At 47.1% G+C, this 16,528-nt stretch overlaps 1 protein-coding gene across 9 annotated transcripts in view; it reads right to left on the bottom strand.

Annotated features, from left to right (window-relative positions):
* Pcnt (pericentrin) overlaps nucleotides 1-13,270 on the bottom strand; it is a 107,257-nt gene extending 93,987 nt beyond the window's left edge. For 8 of the 9 annotated variants that reach the window (XM_028874268.2, XM_037199869.1, XM_028874275.2 and 5 more), the window contains exons 1-7: nucleotides 13,096-13,269; nucleotides 10,866-11,078; nucleotides 6,850-6,951; nucleotides 6,121-6,379; nucleotides 4,311-4,366; nucleotides 3,736-3,910; nucleotides 3,013-3,149 (exon numbers count right to left, since the gene is read on the bottom strand). In XM_028874268.2, the coding sequence (XP_028730101.1) occupies nucleotides 3,013-3,149; nucleotides 3,736-3,910; nucleotides 4,311-4,366; nucleotides 6,121-6,379; nucleotides 6,850-6,951; nucleotides 10,866-11,078; nucleotides 13,096-13,152 (999 nt within the window). In that variant the 5' untranslated portion in view covers nucleotides 13,153-13,269. Of the gene's footprint in view, nucleotides 1-3,012; nucleotides 3,150-3,735; nucleotides 3,911-4,310; nucleotides 4,367-6,120; nucleotides 6,380-6,849; nucleotides 6,952-10,865; nucleotides 11,079-13,095 lie in introns of all 9 variants that reach the window. The other variant, XM_028874273.2, reaches the window with a different exon arrangement.
* Between the last annotated feature and the right edge of the window lie 3,258 nt (nucleotides 13,271-16,528).

Genomic DNA, 16,528 nt, shown 5'->3' with positions numbered 1-16,528 from the left:
TTCCCGGGAACTAGCTTTCATAGTTGCAGAAGACGCCACACAAGCTCCCAACGTGGGGAAGCAATCAACAATCCTACCCAGCTGTGACACCTATGAATCACAATGGCCAGCCCCTCAAGGTACTCCTAAAGGTACAACAGTGGTGCTCATACCTTGGCGGTAACCAACAGCTCTCTAATTGAACGTAAGACCATCTCAACAGGAGGGTACTAGAAACCTAGTCAACTACCCGGGCTAGTGAGGTCATGGACTCTAGAGGAAAGCCTACCACTACCACCACTTTACAAGGCCGGCGTGATTCCTAACCGTATCCTAAAGACTCATCCGTACATTCGCAGGTGAGTGTCTCCCTTATCCCCCATTCAAAGAAGCTGCTCCTTCCCGCAGAGACCAACACAGGAAACCACAACTGGTCCAAACACAGATGACTGATTTGCAGGGTACCCAGCACCAATAGATACGTCTATAACACAATGCCTACACCTGAGGGAGGCTCCGAGACCACGCAGAAGAGGAGCAGAAAGACTGGAAGAGCCAGGAAGAGCAGGAGTCTGCCATGAAACTGTGCCTCCCAGAAATGACAGGGAAGCTTCACTTTCAGTGTCTCAGTGTCTTGTGAATATGACTGCCTAAACAAAACCCAACAATGACAACCCTGACAGACATGGAAGGCCACACTACCAGACAAACAACTATAGGCAACTAATGACTAATGAGAGCTTTAGAATTCTGAGACCCTTAATTATTCAATATCACGTTTTCAGCCCCGATATATAAGCAACGCTAAACAGACTCAGTAGGTCATACTTATATGTGTGTGTGTATGTGTGTATATATATATGTAAATTTATGTTTATTTTATTTATATATAAAATATATATAAAAAATATATATAAATATAATTTATATATATAAATATATATAAAATATAGGAGGTAGGGTTTCTCTGTGTAGCTTTGTGCCTTTCCTGGAACTCACTCTGTTGACCAGGCTGGCCTCGAACTCACAGAGATCCGCCTGCCTCTGCCTCCTGAGTACTGGGATTAAAGGTATGCGCCACTACCGCCCAGCAATTCTATTTTTTAAAAATGAGTATTGTCTGCACATAGTCTGGTTTTTTGCCTTCCTTTCAGGGACATGTGCTCCTGTTCCTGCCCAGGTCAGTTTTTCTAAGCCAGGATATATACTTCCAATAATCAGTGAGGAGGCCCCAGGCCAGGGCTAAATAGCTGGTCAGGAAGGCTGGGTTGAAGGACGACCTTCATGTGTCCACGGCCCCATGGTCAAATATGGAAAGACAAGGCCTTTGCAGGCTCTGGGTTACAGTAACATTGGCACTGACTGTGAGGCCCTGGGGCACCAGGGGGCCAGACAGGCCTCCTAAAGCCCTTAGGGCTCAACACTTCATCTCCTCAGGTCCGTAAATCTCTGCACAAACTTCAGCTTCTGGCTTATTTTCCCTAATTGCTTGAACTGACAGTTTGAGTCTTGGGTTGGGTAAATGAAAACACTTGAGGCCTGAGTAGGACCTTCCCAAATTCATGTGTGACTTGTAATATTTCTCTAGGGAAAAGAGCTTGAGAAATGTTTTTGGTTATCCTGTTTTTAGAAACTTCTTGCTTACTGTAGTCAGAGAATGTGGCTTTATGTTCCTTGTGTTCAGAATTTTTATCTCAGGAACCTGTGTACAGAGTAATGTATTTTCTGAATTCAAGACTGAACATTATTTCATAGGCCTGGCAGACTCTATGCCTTATGTCTCATTAAGTCCATCCAAATTCAGGACTTAAGTTTCAGTGACATCAAATATTAAGTGGCCTAACTTGAAGCCCTTCTAGAACTTCTCTAATAAACCAAATAGCCAGGGGTAGGAAAATGGCTTGTATATAAAAGGTCAGCTACTCAAGCATGGGAACCTGAGTTCAGGTCCACAGCATCCATGTAAAAAGTTGGGTGTACTCTCAACTTAGTGCCATCCTCCTTGGAACTCCTGCGCCATGAAGCGCAGCGGAGGAAGAAGAGAATGCACAGGCTGAAGCGCAAGAGAAGGAAGATGAGGGAGAGAGAGGTCCAAGCGAACCAGCTCATGCACCCATGGAGGCTGAAGGAGCAGAAGCAAGGGATGCTGAAGGCCGGGACGCTGGCACAAGTTGCTGGACTGTGGGCTACTGTCCGTATAAGTCTCAATGGACCTGGAACGTCACCATCTGCCTGCACAGACCACCTGAGAGTTGACTGCCTTTATTACAACCAAAACAGTCCCGCTGGTCCTCTGCCCTGGACCTATGGCATTCTGGACTAGTTCTGTTCTCACTTGTGGCCAAGTGTAATTCGTGTAAAATAAATCATCTTTCTCACTGTCTCAGCTGAAGAATCAAAAAAAGAGCCGAGTGTAATACAAGTATTTGTGGCAGACCAGCCGCCACTTTTATGACCCAGGGTACTCTTGAGTAGAGAGAAGTGAGAAATATTAGCTAAAAGGAGTTACCTAGACAATGAGAAGACAGACAGAAAACACAGGACAGCCTCGGGAGGGTCTGGGTCTCAACCCACCAGCCCTCAACTTTATTCCAAAGGGCTTTTTATGGCAATGCCAAGGGGAGGAGCAAAGGACCTCCCCCTTGCTGGGTACAGCCAAGTGTAGACCCTTCCAAACACCTGCACTCAGGCCTGTGGTCCAATCATCCTCTTTATGCAGTCCTGCTGGGCAAAGCCACCAGGAAACCCAGATGGGCTCCAACAAGTACTGTATCACCAGTGCTGGGGTAACAGAGACAGAAAGACTCTAACGGTTTGCCAGCCAGCCAGTTTAGCCTATCAGTGAGCTCAAGGTTCAGTGAGAGATCCTGTCTCAGAAAGTAAGATAGAGTGCAATGGAGACACCTAACATCAACCTCTGTGCACACGTGAATAGCCACACGTACCCATGTTTGCACTTACAAACGCCCAAACACACGTACCCCATGCCCACATACAATCAAACAACCAAGAAGAAGTTACGTTTTTGCCTACCTCCAACTCTTTTTCTTTTTCCTTCTCTCTGAATTTCGACTCTAGGTCTTGTAAATACTGGCAATGCTCTGACTGCAGGTCTTCCTGTAACTTCTTGACAGCTGCCTGGTGCTGAGTCTCCAGGTTCTTCAGGGAAACTAGAAAGCAGCAAAGAGGTCACCTAGCTTATTATGACAAGACGATGCTTCCTTCTTCAGCAGCAGTTCTGATCAGCATTTCATATCAAACCCACAGTTCACACACAGACTACTGTGCCCACCACATTCCATCTTGGACACCCTGGAAGGTCTGAACAGGGGGGTACAGCGATGGTACAACAGAGGCAAAGCTGAGCAGGCTCCATCTGCACACCACCGCAGGAACCAGCTTGTTCTTCCCATGGAGGGATGGGAGATGCACACAGGCCCAGACAAGAAGATACCATCTCAACTCACAAGAATCACTATGTTACATAACATCTGGAGTATCAAAAGTGAGCAGCTACCATTCTACTGCTTCAGTAATAACTTAGTGATTGAATAGGTAAGAGGGATCTATGAAACAGAGGCTGGGCAGTGGCTAGCAGCCGGAACACCTCCTGGGTACTCGCGACCTCATATGTCCTCAGCAGCTTGCGCTGGAAAGCAAGGGTGGGAAAGGCAAGTCCCATTGCAAGGGTGTTCACTCTAGCATCACAGCAGACACTCAGCCCCGCAGACATGCTCGCTGTAATCAGGGGCTCACCTTCAGCCTCTTGTTTGGCTTGAAAAATCTTCTCCAACTCAGCCCTCTGTTCCGATAATTCTTTCTGAAACTGGTTTTGCAAACCCTCCATTTCCGACTGGTGCTTTGCAGACAATTCTTTGCGGAGATTTTCCAAACATAACTCCCTTTCAGATTGCCAATCTTGCTTCAGAGTCTAATTTAAAAGAAAAAGTAGATTGTGGTACAACCAATCTCTGAATGTTAACTATCTCATAAAATCACACTCAAAGGTTCCTGAAGCGGCCAATGGCAACTATATTTACCTCCCCGCCGCCACCACCCCACCCCACCCCACCCCCTCTCCCACCGCACCCGCGCTGCCCCCAGATATAAGTCCATGAAGGGGGAAGGGGTCCAGAACACTATGTAAAAGGAATCAGCACAGACAGAAAAATAAGCCTGCTAAAAAACACAGTTAACAAAGAATTCACTTTCTACCAGCACATTCCAATTCCCCTGGACTGATTTTATCTGCATCAAGGTAAGAGGCAGTTAAGTGGAATGTGAAAGTAAAATAGTGTACACGTGAACTGTATTTCCAATCAACTACACACCTCTATCATCTGGACGTTTTTCTCCATTTCTGAACGTAACTTCTCCTTCAGCTCAGCTGCAAGACAAACGTAACAAGCTGCTCAGACCACAGAGTCTCAACCTTCTCCATGACCTTATCTCCCAGGAGACATGGGGATCTAGTACCTGCTATTTACTCATGAGAGTTGCCATTGCACACTGGACAACAAGACGTCCAGATGATAGTTTATGTAAGAAATGTATTCACATCAAAATAAAGAATATTGAAATTCCCAGTCACTCAGGTTCTCCTGCGAGTACAGCTGAAGATCAGCTTCTGGGGTCCCATCACCGACATCTCCAAATCCATGCCAACCGCCCAACAAGAGAACTGCGGGGTGTTTTAGTTCATGTGCCCACTGTGCCAGGGTCAAAGTAAGGTACTGGATATTAAGACATGAGAAACCGTCCTATGATCCAACAGCTCCCCACTCAAGCAGGAGAAGTACAGCCGATAGGTTCCAGCAGTGCCTCAGGAGCTGACGAGGCTCCCAGGGAGAGCCAGATGTAAAGACCAGGGAGGGTAGGACCGAGAAGCAGAGCAGGGACAGGAGGCATGGGACAGGACAAGGTGGCAGTAGACAACTCTAAGGGTGAGTGAAGGGCTGGGATCCATCCTCCGAGAGCAAGGTGCTACACCCCAGAGCACCATTGAGTCCTCTGCTTTCCTCCCCTAGGGACAGCAGGCCTAACCAGGGGACCACAGAGAAGAGTGGCCTCTGCAACTGGAATGAAAAGCACGAAAGATCTTATATTGAAAGAGAGAAGAAAACACAAACATGCGTTCATTTTGTTCCAAAGTGTCTAAAGAAACAGAAGGCATCGGAAAGAGAAAACTGGCCCTTCACGCTGAGGGGAGGGTCAGGGAGGGCAGGCTTTCTCCAGCAGAGCCACAGCTAGAAATGATGCTTCTGTTTGTCACAAGGAAGATGGAGCAGCAAGCAGAAAAGTCAGCTCACCCAGGAGGCAGTAAGCCCTCTTTCCAAGTAATGAATGCTCTCAACTTCTGCTATGGAGATGTCTACAGAACTTAGCAGGTACACCAAAGGTTACCAAACCGTGCGCTTACACACACAGACTGTGACATGGGATTAATTCTCAATAAATCTGGTATTTTTTTTTTTTTAAATGTGGGACTAAAGAGAAAGCTTAACAGTTAAGACCATTGGCTGCTCTTCCAGAGGACCTGGGTTCAACTCCCAGGACACACATGGTAGCTCAGAACCACCTGTAATTCCAATTCTAGAGGAACAATTGCTGACCTCTTCTGACCTCCACGGGCACCAGGCATACATGTGGTTCACAGACATACATGCAGGCAAAACACTCATACACACAAAATATAATTAACTAACTAAAAGGAAAAAGTCCACTGCGGGCTGGCCTATGGGCAGTAGACAGCAGACTAAGAGTGTATTTGACCCAGCATGCAGACCTGCAACATCATCACATCTAAGGTGAATAGCCATGCCAAACCCAAGCACTGCCCAGCCAGCAACACAGACCCAGTCAGGTTTCCTTGTGCTCGAAGGGGACCTGGGTCCCAACACTATTAAGGAGTGGCCGACACAGAGGAACCAGTGGATGGCTCACCTCCCTCCCGAGCGATAAAAACAGGAGCATGAACTTAAGTAAAAGTGATCTGGAAATTCAGCAGGCTGCTTCACATGTGTGTGTATGTGTTGGGGGGCGGGGTCGTCTGGAAAGATGACTCATCTGGTAAAGGCTAGGCTACAACCAGAAAAACCAAGAGAGTGGGGCCCCATGGTCCGTCCCGTCCTTGCGCAGTACCTGTCTCCTGCCCGCAGCGGAGCACCACTGCTTCCTTCTCCCGGGCATGCTGCTCTCGCATCAGCTCCAGTTCACACTGCTGCCTGCTCTGCAGCAGCGCCAGCTCTTGTGCCCGCCGGCCGTTGAGCATCTCCCGCAGCTCCTTCAGCGCCGTCTCCTTCTCCTTCTGCAGGTTGGCCTGCGTCAGCTCTAGCTGTGCTGTATGCATGTTATTCAGGCTCAGGCGCAGAGCTTCGAGCTCAAGGTTGTGGGCTGTCGTCTGCAGGCAGAGAGGAACCAGGCCTGATGAGATCCAGGTCAGAAACCAGGGAGGTTAAGGGCCACACCAAGCAGAAATTGCAAGAAAAAAAAAACAAAAAAAAAAGACAAAGAAGAAAAGGGAGCATGTAACACAAGAAGGATGCCATCCCATCTCCGTGCTAAAACACTATGACTGACAGCAAGCCCAGCAAATGCATCTCTCCCACATCACAGCCGTGACAGACTCCCAGCCCCAGGGGTCTACACATGACCCGCCATTTGCTGGGGAAATGGACTCAGAAAGACAACGTGGAAATAACAAAACAAGGAGACAGCTAGCCACACCCCCACCTGTCTAGTCTGGGAAAAAGTCTCTCCCACCTGCAACCATCCCCAGCAACCAGGACCCACTGTGCCCTGTTAAGAACAGCAGAGCACAGGCCACGACCCTGTGAAGGCTGAGGGCCAGAGGCAGGCGGAGCAGATCACCTGGGGTGGCTGGGGCTGCAGCTCCTGCTGCTGCTCCTGCTGCTGCTGCTGTAGCTGCTGTGCCTGCAGGTCAGTCTCATCCAGTTCACAGTCTTCTTGTTCCTAGAGAAGCAAAGCAAAAAATGTAGCCTAGAGAATTCACACAAGAAAGCAGTTATCTAAGAAATGATTAATAATACACCAGAGAACTGAAAAAAGACAGTACATAAATAATCACAGCAGCATTATTCATGACAGATGAAGTCTAGAAACAGCCTGTGATAGATGAATACACCAACAAAATAGCCTACAGTTGTCTCTAGGCATCTTCAGGAATGGGCAAAACAGTTCAGTATTTTCACGTGACCTACCTATATCCTCCAAAAGACAAATCTTTTCCAGGTGCCTCTCTAAGTTACTTGTGACACCTAACAATATCAGGGCTATGTAAACAGTTTTGTTGTGTTGTTTGGAAAAGAAAAAAATGTGCACCCATTCAATACAAATGCAATTTTTCCCAATATTTCAATCTACATTTGGTTGAATCTGTTGATATGGAAAGCTGATTTTACTACAATGAAATATTACAGAGCTACAGAGAAATGAGTCTTTATATCTAGTATTACTCTCTGTGATGGAAGCCAGATCGCCATTAGAAATGACCACAGGGGATGCTGGGCGGTGGTGGCACATGCCTTTAGTCCTAGCACTCGGAAGGCAGAGACAGGTGGATCTCTGTAAGTTCGAGGCCAGCCTGGTCTCCAAAGCGAGTTCCAGGAAAGGCTCAAAGCTACACAGAGAAACCCTGTCTCGAAAAACAAACAAACAAACAAAAAAATGGAGCGCATCATATTAAATATTATGTGAAATAAATCAGACCCAGAAGGAAAAAAACATGCATGTTTTCTATATGGATTCTATATTAAACTTTAAAATACAGGAGAAGGAAGGAAGAAAAGAAGAAGGATAGAAAAACTCTTCAGTAGCCAGATTCAACAACAGACTATGTATCTGGAAACACAGTTTAGAAGCTCCAAGCATTCCAGCAGCAACAATCAAGAATGGTTCATCCAGCCAGGCATGGTGGCGCACGCCTTTAATTCCAGCACTTGGGAGGCAGAGGCAGGCGGATCTCAGTAAGTTTGAGGCCAACTTGGTCTACAGAGCGAGTTCTAAGACAGCGGGGGCTACACAAGGAAACCTCAAAAAGAAGAAAGAAGAAGAGGAGGAGGAAGAAGGAAGGAAGGAAGAAAGAGAGAGAGAGAAAAAAAAGCAAAGAAGAATGGCTCATCCACAGTCTGTGAAACTCAAAACCTAGACAGAGTTACAGGGATCAAGAAAAGACAGGAAAAAACGAACACCACCATGTGCACGGCACCAAAGACGAAAGGCTTCAAGGAACCACGGCACGGAGCTACAACAGGCAGCAAACACCGGCGATCCCAGAGGAGGAAACGCCAACCTGCACTCCAATAACATACCTGTAACTGCCTTCCAGGAACACAGGGAAATAAAAGCAGCATATTTAAAGGGGGGGGGGGTATGGCAGGCACTGGAGCAGTAGCTCAGCAGTCAAGAGCACTGTTTTTTTGTTTTGTTTTGTTTGTACCTCAGGTTTGATCCCCAGCACTCACACAGTGGCTCATGACTACCTCTAACTCCAGTTTCAGGGGATGAGATGCCCTCTTCTGGTCTCCAAGGGCACTGCATACATGTGGCAAACAGACATCCCAAGCAAAAACACCCATGACACACAAAATGATAAAATAAAATCTCTTTAAATAGTAGCAGATGGGTGTAGAGTTAAGTACCCACAGTCCCTGAAAAGATACACACTGCCAGGAATGCTCTTTGACAGAAACGCTGGCTGAACTTAATCATGAGGACAGATCCAAACTGACATTTCATAGGTATTCTACAAAATAACCTGCTGGTGCTCCTTAAGAGTGTTTCATGAACCAAAAAAAAAAAAGTAAGCCGGGCGTTGGTGGCGCACGCCTTTAATCCCAGCACTTGGGAGGCAGAGCCAGGCGGATCTCTGTGAGTTCGAGGCCAGCCTGGGCTACCAAGTGAGCTCCAGGAAAGGCGCAAAGCTACACAGAGAAACCCTGTCTCGAAAAACCAAAAAAAAAAAAAAAAAGAGTGTTTCATGAAGACTAGATTACCACAGATGGAAAGAGACCAGGGAGTCAATACAAGAATGCCAAACAGTACTGGACAGAAAAAGGTGTTAGGAAGACAGAGGGCAGACTTGAGCACAGCTCCTTCGTTAACTCACAGCATTCTTTCAGTATGTGCCCCAGCACTACTAGCACAACTTGTTAACTTGTTGTTGTTGTTGGCTTGGGTTGAGACAGCAGCGTCTTAATTATGTGTCTCAGCCTGGCCTTAAATGCAACTGCTGAGTATCCTGTGCTTAGATGGGAGGGGGGGTTGTTTTTCTTTATTTGGTTGTGGTATTTTGTTTTGAGATGGGGCTCTCTCTTATGTAGCTCTGACTATTCTGGAACTCACTATGTAGATCAGGCTGGCCTCGAACTTACAGAGATCCACCTGATTCTGCCTCCTAAGTGATGGAATTAAAGGAGTATGCTATGTTTTTTAAGTTTCTCTGTTTAAAGGGTTTTTGTTTTGTTTTGTTTTTTTAATTTTTAGATTTCTTTATTTTAATGTGCAAACATTTTCCCTACATGTATGTGCATACACCACGTATGTGTCTGGTGCCTGTGAAGATTAGAAAAGGGTGCCATATCCCTTGGAACTTGACTTAAGGATGGTTGTGAGCCACCACATAGGTGCTAGGATCCTGTGTCGTCTACAAGAGCAGCAAGTACTCCAAACCACTAAGTCATCTCTCCAGCCCTGATTTGAACATTTTAAAAACTAGAAAATGTTAGCTATACATTGGGAGCTTCTTCTCCAAGAGCCCGAAGAGGAGACACACAAAACAGTAGTTCCACAGGTAGTAAGCAATCAGGAGCCAGTCAACACAGCTTCTAGTTTCTCCACCATTGAGAAAGGCTAGGGAAAAACTACAATGAATGGCAGCTAACAGCCAAGCCAGACCCACAGAACACACCATGCAGAGAAGGTAACCCAGGCACAAGCAGGAACCCCTAGAGAGCTCCCGCTCGCCAGAGCACGAGGGTACACCAAAGTAAGTTCTTACAGCGCTCAAAAGAAATAAAGTTCCAAATCTGTAGGTAGATCACACATCTGATATGCTGGCAATGATCAAATACGGCAGTCAAAACATATTGTTACTCGATGAAGAGAAAGTTGAGCTTACTAGCCTGAGCAGCACATATGGGGGACCCTCAAGATTTCAAGGCCTCGTTTACAATCTGCACAGGAGTTCCAAGGAAAGCCCACCTAGTAGTCTGGAGGTCTACAGGGATGAAGGAGTCACGGGGTGTGCTCCCCACAACTCAGAGACCTAAGCAGCCAGAGGCCAGCTCCTTCAGCCACACGCCATCTCTGCCACACCCCTCCCTTTCTCCTCACCCTACCTTCAGGAAGTTAGTAAAGTAGAAAGACAACACGTGTTGCATCCAAAAGTAGGTAAAGGAATGTCACACGCAGAGAACTCACACAGAACCACACCACACACACACAAACGGCTGTCCCCTGTAAAGGTCCCTTAGCAAAGCACCAAACTGACACTTGTCTTTAAACGGTTGTCCAAACTCTTCAAAATCCTATTAAAGGTGAGTCACTGGGCTGTGAGTTAAAGCCATTGTTGGGTAAAGCCATTGCCATACAAACCAAGCCACTTACATTCAATCCCCAAACTCCGAGAGGTGGAAGGAGAGGACCTACTCCATGACGTCATTCTCACGCACGGCAGCACGGCATGGGTGTCCGTGCACACACCATAATAAATAAAATAAACTTTCAAGATAAGCCATTTATTTATGTTATCATCTTTTATGAACAACAATACCTCTTTTAGTTCACTTTAGGCCACTTTTCGTAAATTAACTACAGCGATAACTACGAGATGGACAACACATTAACATAACGAGAAGTAAATCTACCTGAGCTGCAAAGGCCCCTCTGGCCCCCTCCAGGGTGTTGCTGCATGACCTGCTCCCACAGGCAGCCCCTCCGTGGGGGAGCTCACTGTCTGGAGTGGCTACCGGACTCTCCTCCTGGACAGGCGCATTGACAGCCGGACCCTTCCTCTTCGCCGTCTTTTTCTTCGAATTCGGACCGTCACCTTTTGTTTTTCTCTGTCGGAAGCTAGCAAGCTGCGAAAAAATTTAGAGAAGTAGTAGAAACAGAGATAGACGAGAAAAAAGTAACAAAGCCACAGAGTCAGCACGCTCGTGGGGAGCATGGGGTCTGAGCTAGCTCAGTCCACTCAGCCACACGAGGCCAAGGGACCACTTTCCCAGAAAACACTGCCTTCATTGACATCTATGACCTTGGCATTAAGCTCCAAATTATACTGAGTCTACTAATGACTATTAATTATGCCTAGATGCAGACAAAAGAAAAAAATATGGCTGGTTAGAAGAATAGCTGTTCTAATACTTGGCAGTTTATAGAAAATTTTAAAGTGCATCCATTTAATACACTGAGAGCTTGATTAAGGTATATGTAAACCTTCACGCTATTACATAAAGCTCCCTCCTTGCCCCCATTCCCTCTTTGCCCCCATTCTTCTCTAATCGAAGAAGTGTATCGCCCAGCCAAAACTTCCTTGCCATAGATTCTGAGACAAGGTACAGAAATAGCAAAAACTTAATCAAGCCAGGTCACTCTAGCATCTTCCTTTATGGAATCAGATGTTCTATTTTTCATGACACAGCTCAGCAAAGCACTAGGGACCATCAGGGAATGTTGCCTGCCAGTCAGAGGCACAGCCTCGCTTCTTTCAGTGTCTCAAATACGAGATTTTCGACTGCATTCACACACCATCTCCCACTCATACCCCACTCAAAAAGCAAACACCAAAGCTTGAGCTTTTCACAGGGGAACACCTAAGTCCCTCAAGAAACAGCCATGACCATACAAGCAAATGTGCCCCGTCAATGAACACGGAAACACATGATTTCATTGGCAGAGAAAATAAACAAGGCCATTTATCTGCGTGAAAAGAAATCTGAAGGACCACACTGTTCTCATCCATTGCCTTCTTCCATCAAACGCAACTATCTGTTACAAAGCTCTCCTCTGCAGCACAGACCTGCTCTCTGGCTATGGTCATTGAACGGTGGCCTCTTGGTTCTTCTCCTCGGTCTCCCTCTCCCTGAAGTCCATCTACTGGTGTTCACAAACCACTCAAGCGCAGACACCAGTTCCCCAAGTTGAAATGCTGAACTCGGTACTCCCTCATTTCTCACGCGTCTGGCTTATAAAAAGAAGAGGGGATCTCTACATCCCTCTTCGCACCTACCGCCTATCAAAGGGGAAAAGACCACTATGTCTTCTGGCTGTCACCTGCTGACACCGCTGTGCTATCATTTCCACTGTGTATGTATTTTGTATGTTAGCGCGCGGGGGGGGGGGGGGGGGGCAGGTTGATTCAAATGAAGGATTGCTCCTACTAGGTAACTAGGCTAATCCACAAAATCAACACAGCCGTTTCATGGTGGTTATACCTAGTCCTAGGCTGGCAGAATGGGGAACTATCCTCTGGTGCCACAGCCATGGCTGGTGCCAGGGATCTACTTCCAAAACGTTCGCACCTTCTCTTCCTCTAGGAACCCATCACTTTTCAAACAACTATCTTAACGGCCACAAATGTTCCCAGGATAGAGTATCAAACAAAATCGAAATCTGGAGCAGAGGGAGATAAAAAAGAGCACCATCAGAAGTATCGCAGCTGCAGGGCCCTGCCAGAGAGCGAACAACCAAACACAGAGCCAGAGCACCACACGGGAGCACAAGCTCGTGGTTCCCGGGAAAACGAAGTCTGAAGGCAGTTTTTAAAAAGCCTTGGACAGGTCCACCCCGGCCACCGGAAGCACAACAACCAGGAATGCTAGGTGATCGGGACACGCCCACAGCGCTCGGCCCGCCTACGAGGCACGTGCGTCTCAGACGCCGATTGGCCGGGGCTGCAGCGGGGCGGGGCGAGACCGAGGGCGGTGGATTCAAGATGGCGGCGGCTAGGAAGTGAATTCCGGAGAAGCGGCGGGAAGGGCAAGCGCTCGGTAGCTTCCACCGCTCCGCCACCACCGCTTCGGACAAGCGGCAGTGTGAGCACCGGAGCCCCCATAGGATTTCTCTCCACGGCAAAAGCGGAGAGGAGGACGCTACCTTGGCTCTCCCAGCTTCCACTTTCCTGCGGCGCTGCTCCTGTTCGTCTTCTTCCATCTCCAACCGGGGCTCCTCGAGAGTGGCTCGGAGGGGTCAGGACCGCCGCGAACCCTCCTTTCGCTCTATTTACACTCCCTCCCTTCACCCACTCGCGTCCCCACCCCCCACGCACGCAACTGTCAGCACCGCCCCGCTGCACCGCCAATCCGGAGCCGTGTGCGGACTTGCGCACGCGCGCTCCCGTGCCGCCGCGGGGGCGGGGCGCCCTCTTTCCGGCCTCCCATTGGTGCATTGACGCTCCCACCCTTTTCAGCAGCACCAATAAGCGGGAGGCAGTGTGCCCGGGACTCGCGGCTGTTCGTCAACCGTCCGGCGGGAAGGTTCGCGCAAACCGTTTCCCGGCGGCGGCGGCACTGCCTAGCGCCCCCTCCCGACAGGAGGAGGACTCACACACACGAGCGGCAGTCCAAGCTTCGGGCTCACTGCTTCCACTCTCTTCGCGAAACTTGCAAAAGTCGTTTTTCGAATCCCCTGTCGCCTTAAGCCCCACAGTTCCTCCGCATTGGTAGGACGCTAGCCTCCCTGTTAATCCTCCTAGGGAGGATGCTGTGAATTTTTTTGGTCCACTGGTGCAGTCAGCCTGTCGGTTCACTTAGATTCTTCCTACCTCCCTGGCCCTGCTTTGACCTTTTCTGCCCCTCCTAAATACTGACCTCTGTCTTCAACCTAGACCCAAAGAGCCGAAAACTTGGACTGGTGTCCCCAGTGGGCCCGGAGTTGCCACTGAGGGCTGTTGTGTATTCATGCACACTCTTCTATGCACAGCCTCACTGTGTTCAGGCTCCTGATTGCGACTCTACCTGAAAACAGTCTCCCTGGTGTGAGAAAATAAATCAGTTATATGGTCCACTTTAAATAAAAGGCGCGTTTAGAACTCATCAATGAATCACAGATAACCAGAAAGGTTAGGGCCCTGTCTTCCCTAGCCAACAGCTAGTGCCTGCTTGCTGAACACTTTTTATCTTTAGGTTGAAAAGTTACAGGCTGTTATGGGACTAAGCCAATGTATTTGAAAAAGAAGGGGATCTTGTTGAGCTCCAGGATATATGTTCGATAAGGCTTTGCGTCCTGCATCAATCGGATGGGGAATCTGGAGAGAGGATAACACTTGGAAGATTGTACCTCCCCAAAGGATTCAGCATTGAGGAATTCGGACACATGGAAATGCATTTAGGGCTATAAAAACTACTTTATATCTAATCTGCGTCCAGCCATTTTTGCCTTCTCACTTAATATAATTGCTTCACTTTCTTTACTCAGAGTTTCCAGGAGTCTTATGAAGGGTTTCTCACACTGATGAAAATGCTGGTAGGGTGGGGTGTTCCCTCTGGGCTGAGCTGTCCTTCAGGATATGTTGGTCTCTTTGAGCAATGCAATTTTTTTTTTTAACCGAGGCCAGTTGACCTGGAACTCAGAGATCCACCTGACTCTGTCTCCCCAGTGCTGGGATTAAAGGGGTGCACACCACTGCCACGCAGAGCAATGCAATATTTTTAAAATGTCTGGGGATCATATTTTATATATTAAAAATTGGGGGACTAGAGAGAGAGCTCAGCAATTAAGAGCACTAGCTGCTCTTCCAGAGGACCCTGGCTCGACTCCCAGCATGGAATGGTAGCTCACAATCGTCTGTAACTCCAGTTCAGGGTATCTGATGCTCAGCTCTAGCTTCTGAGGGCACTAAGCACACATGGTGCACGTATATACATGTAGGCAAAACAGTCATACACATAAGTTTAAAATCTTAAAAAAAAAAAAAAAAAAACCTAAAATGAATATGTGTCTCAGTGGAAATGGCAGATACCCTCAGAGGCCAGAGGAAGGTATTGGATCCCCTTAAGAACTGGAGTTACAGGCAGTTCTGAGTTGCCAGGTGTGGGTTCTGGGACCTAAATTCAGCTCCTCTGCCAAAGCAGTAGGCTCTTAACCACTGAGCCATCTCTAGTTCCTGGGGTGAGTGTGAGTGGGGTGTAGCTTGGAGCTGGGTGTGGTCACTCAGGCTTACAGCCTCAGCACTTGAGAGACTGAGGCAGGTGGATCTCTGTTAGTTTCAAGCCACTCTGATCTACATAGAGAATTCCAGGCTAGCCAGGGCTACATAGACCCTGTCTCAAAAATGCATAAAGAATAAGAAATAAAAATATTGGAAGCTGGAAAAATGATTTAGTGGTTTAGAGTATGTCTTAGTGTTAATGTTGCTATGATGAAATACCATGACCAAAAGCAATTTGGTGGAGAAAGGGTTTATTTTCCTTACATACCCTGAATCACACACAGTTGATTAACTATCGCTGCCTGGGGGACCAGCCTCCAGCAGCACAGGTCTCAAAAAGGAATCCATGGCATCAGTGTGTACTAAGATATCTGAGGGGGTAGGAAAAAAGACACTCACACTCCTCTTGATGTTTCCTTCTTTATTCTTTTGTGTTCTTTCATTGTTGGTTGAAGAAAAAAAGGCACTCCAAGATGAAATTTCAAGGCCTCTGTGACAGCAGGAAGGTCCAGCCTCTCTGATGGACTGAACCCCAAACAGCCATACAATGGTGTATTTATTGATTGTTACACAAAGTATTTCCTCATACCAAGACTCCTAATCTTAATTTACATGTCTTACCGAATGAGAGCATCACATGCCTCCATGACTTTAGTCCTTTATTATGTATCGTGTGCAATACACAGTAATCCAAGAGCCTCAGGTGTGCTTGAGGTATATTGTGACCAAAGCCATGGGATGGCTGCAAAGCCCCTTCAGCAAAACAACTATGTTCTCCATAAGGATTCCTCAAGGTCAAAGCACCTCTAAAAAACAAAAACAAAAAACAGCTGTTCATTCTAATATCTACCCCATACAGTCTTAAAGGAATCACAAACCTAAACTTTTATACATTAAAAAAAAATCAGTCAGCTGTGCTTTAGATCTTTAGAGTACATACACATTCATCAATAGTTTTTTATATCAGGAGATTGAGGGCAAGAATGAGTACAAGGAATTAATCATCACCTTTGATCATCAACCAACCCTAGCAAGAAAATATGTCAGCTAGTAACAGTTGGGTTGTTTTGTATTTTTGACCTCGGCTATGTGTCCTTGTGAACTTTAAATTGTTTTCTGAGGCTTTTCATCTTAAGATTATTATCAAAACATCTGATTTAACCTGAAGTTAGTATAAGGCTTTGTTTCAGCTAATGATGCACACCGAAACCTCTGACTGTGTCTTTCAACATTAAGATTAAAGGAATTTGAGCCAGCCTGGCTCCTGGGACTCAACTGTTTCTCTTAATCATCAGCTTGAGCAACAATCCATACAGCTCCCTAAGTGACACTCATAGGCCCCAGCTGTGCAACACCTCCCTGTATCCACCTTCACTCATC

The sequence above is a fragment of the Peromyscus leucopus genome, chromosome 16_21 (genome assembly GCF_004664715.2).
Source record: "Peromyscus leucopus breed LL Stock chromosome 16_21, UCI_PerLeu_2.1, whole genome shotgun sequence".
NCBI lineage: Eukaryota > Metazoa > Chordata > Mammalia > Rodentia > Cricetidae > Peromyscus > Peromyscus leucopus.
Note: the sequence above shows the minus strand (reverse complement) of the source record. Positions and strands in the feature narration are given on the sequence as shown.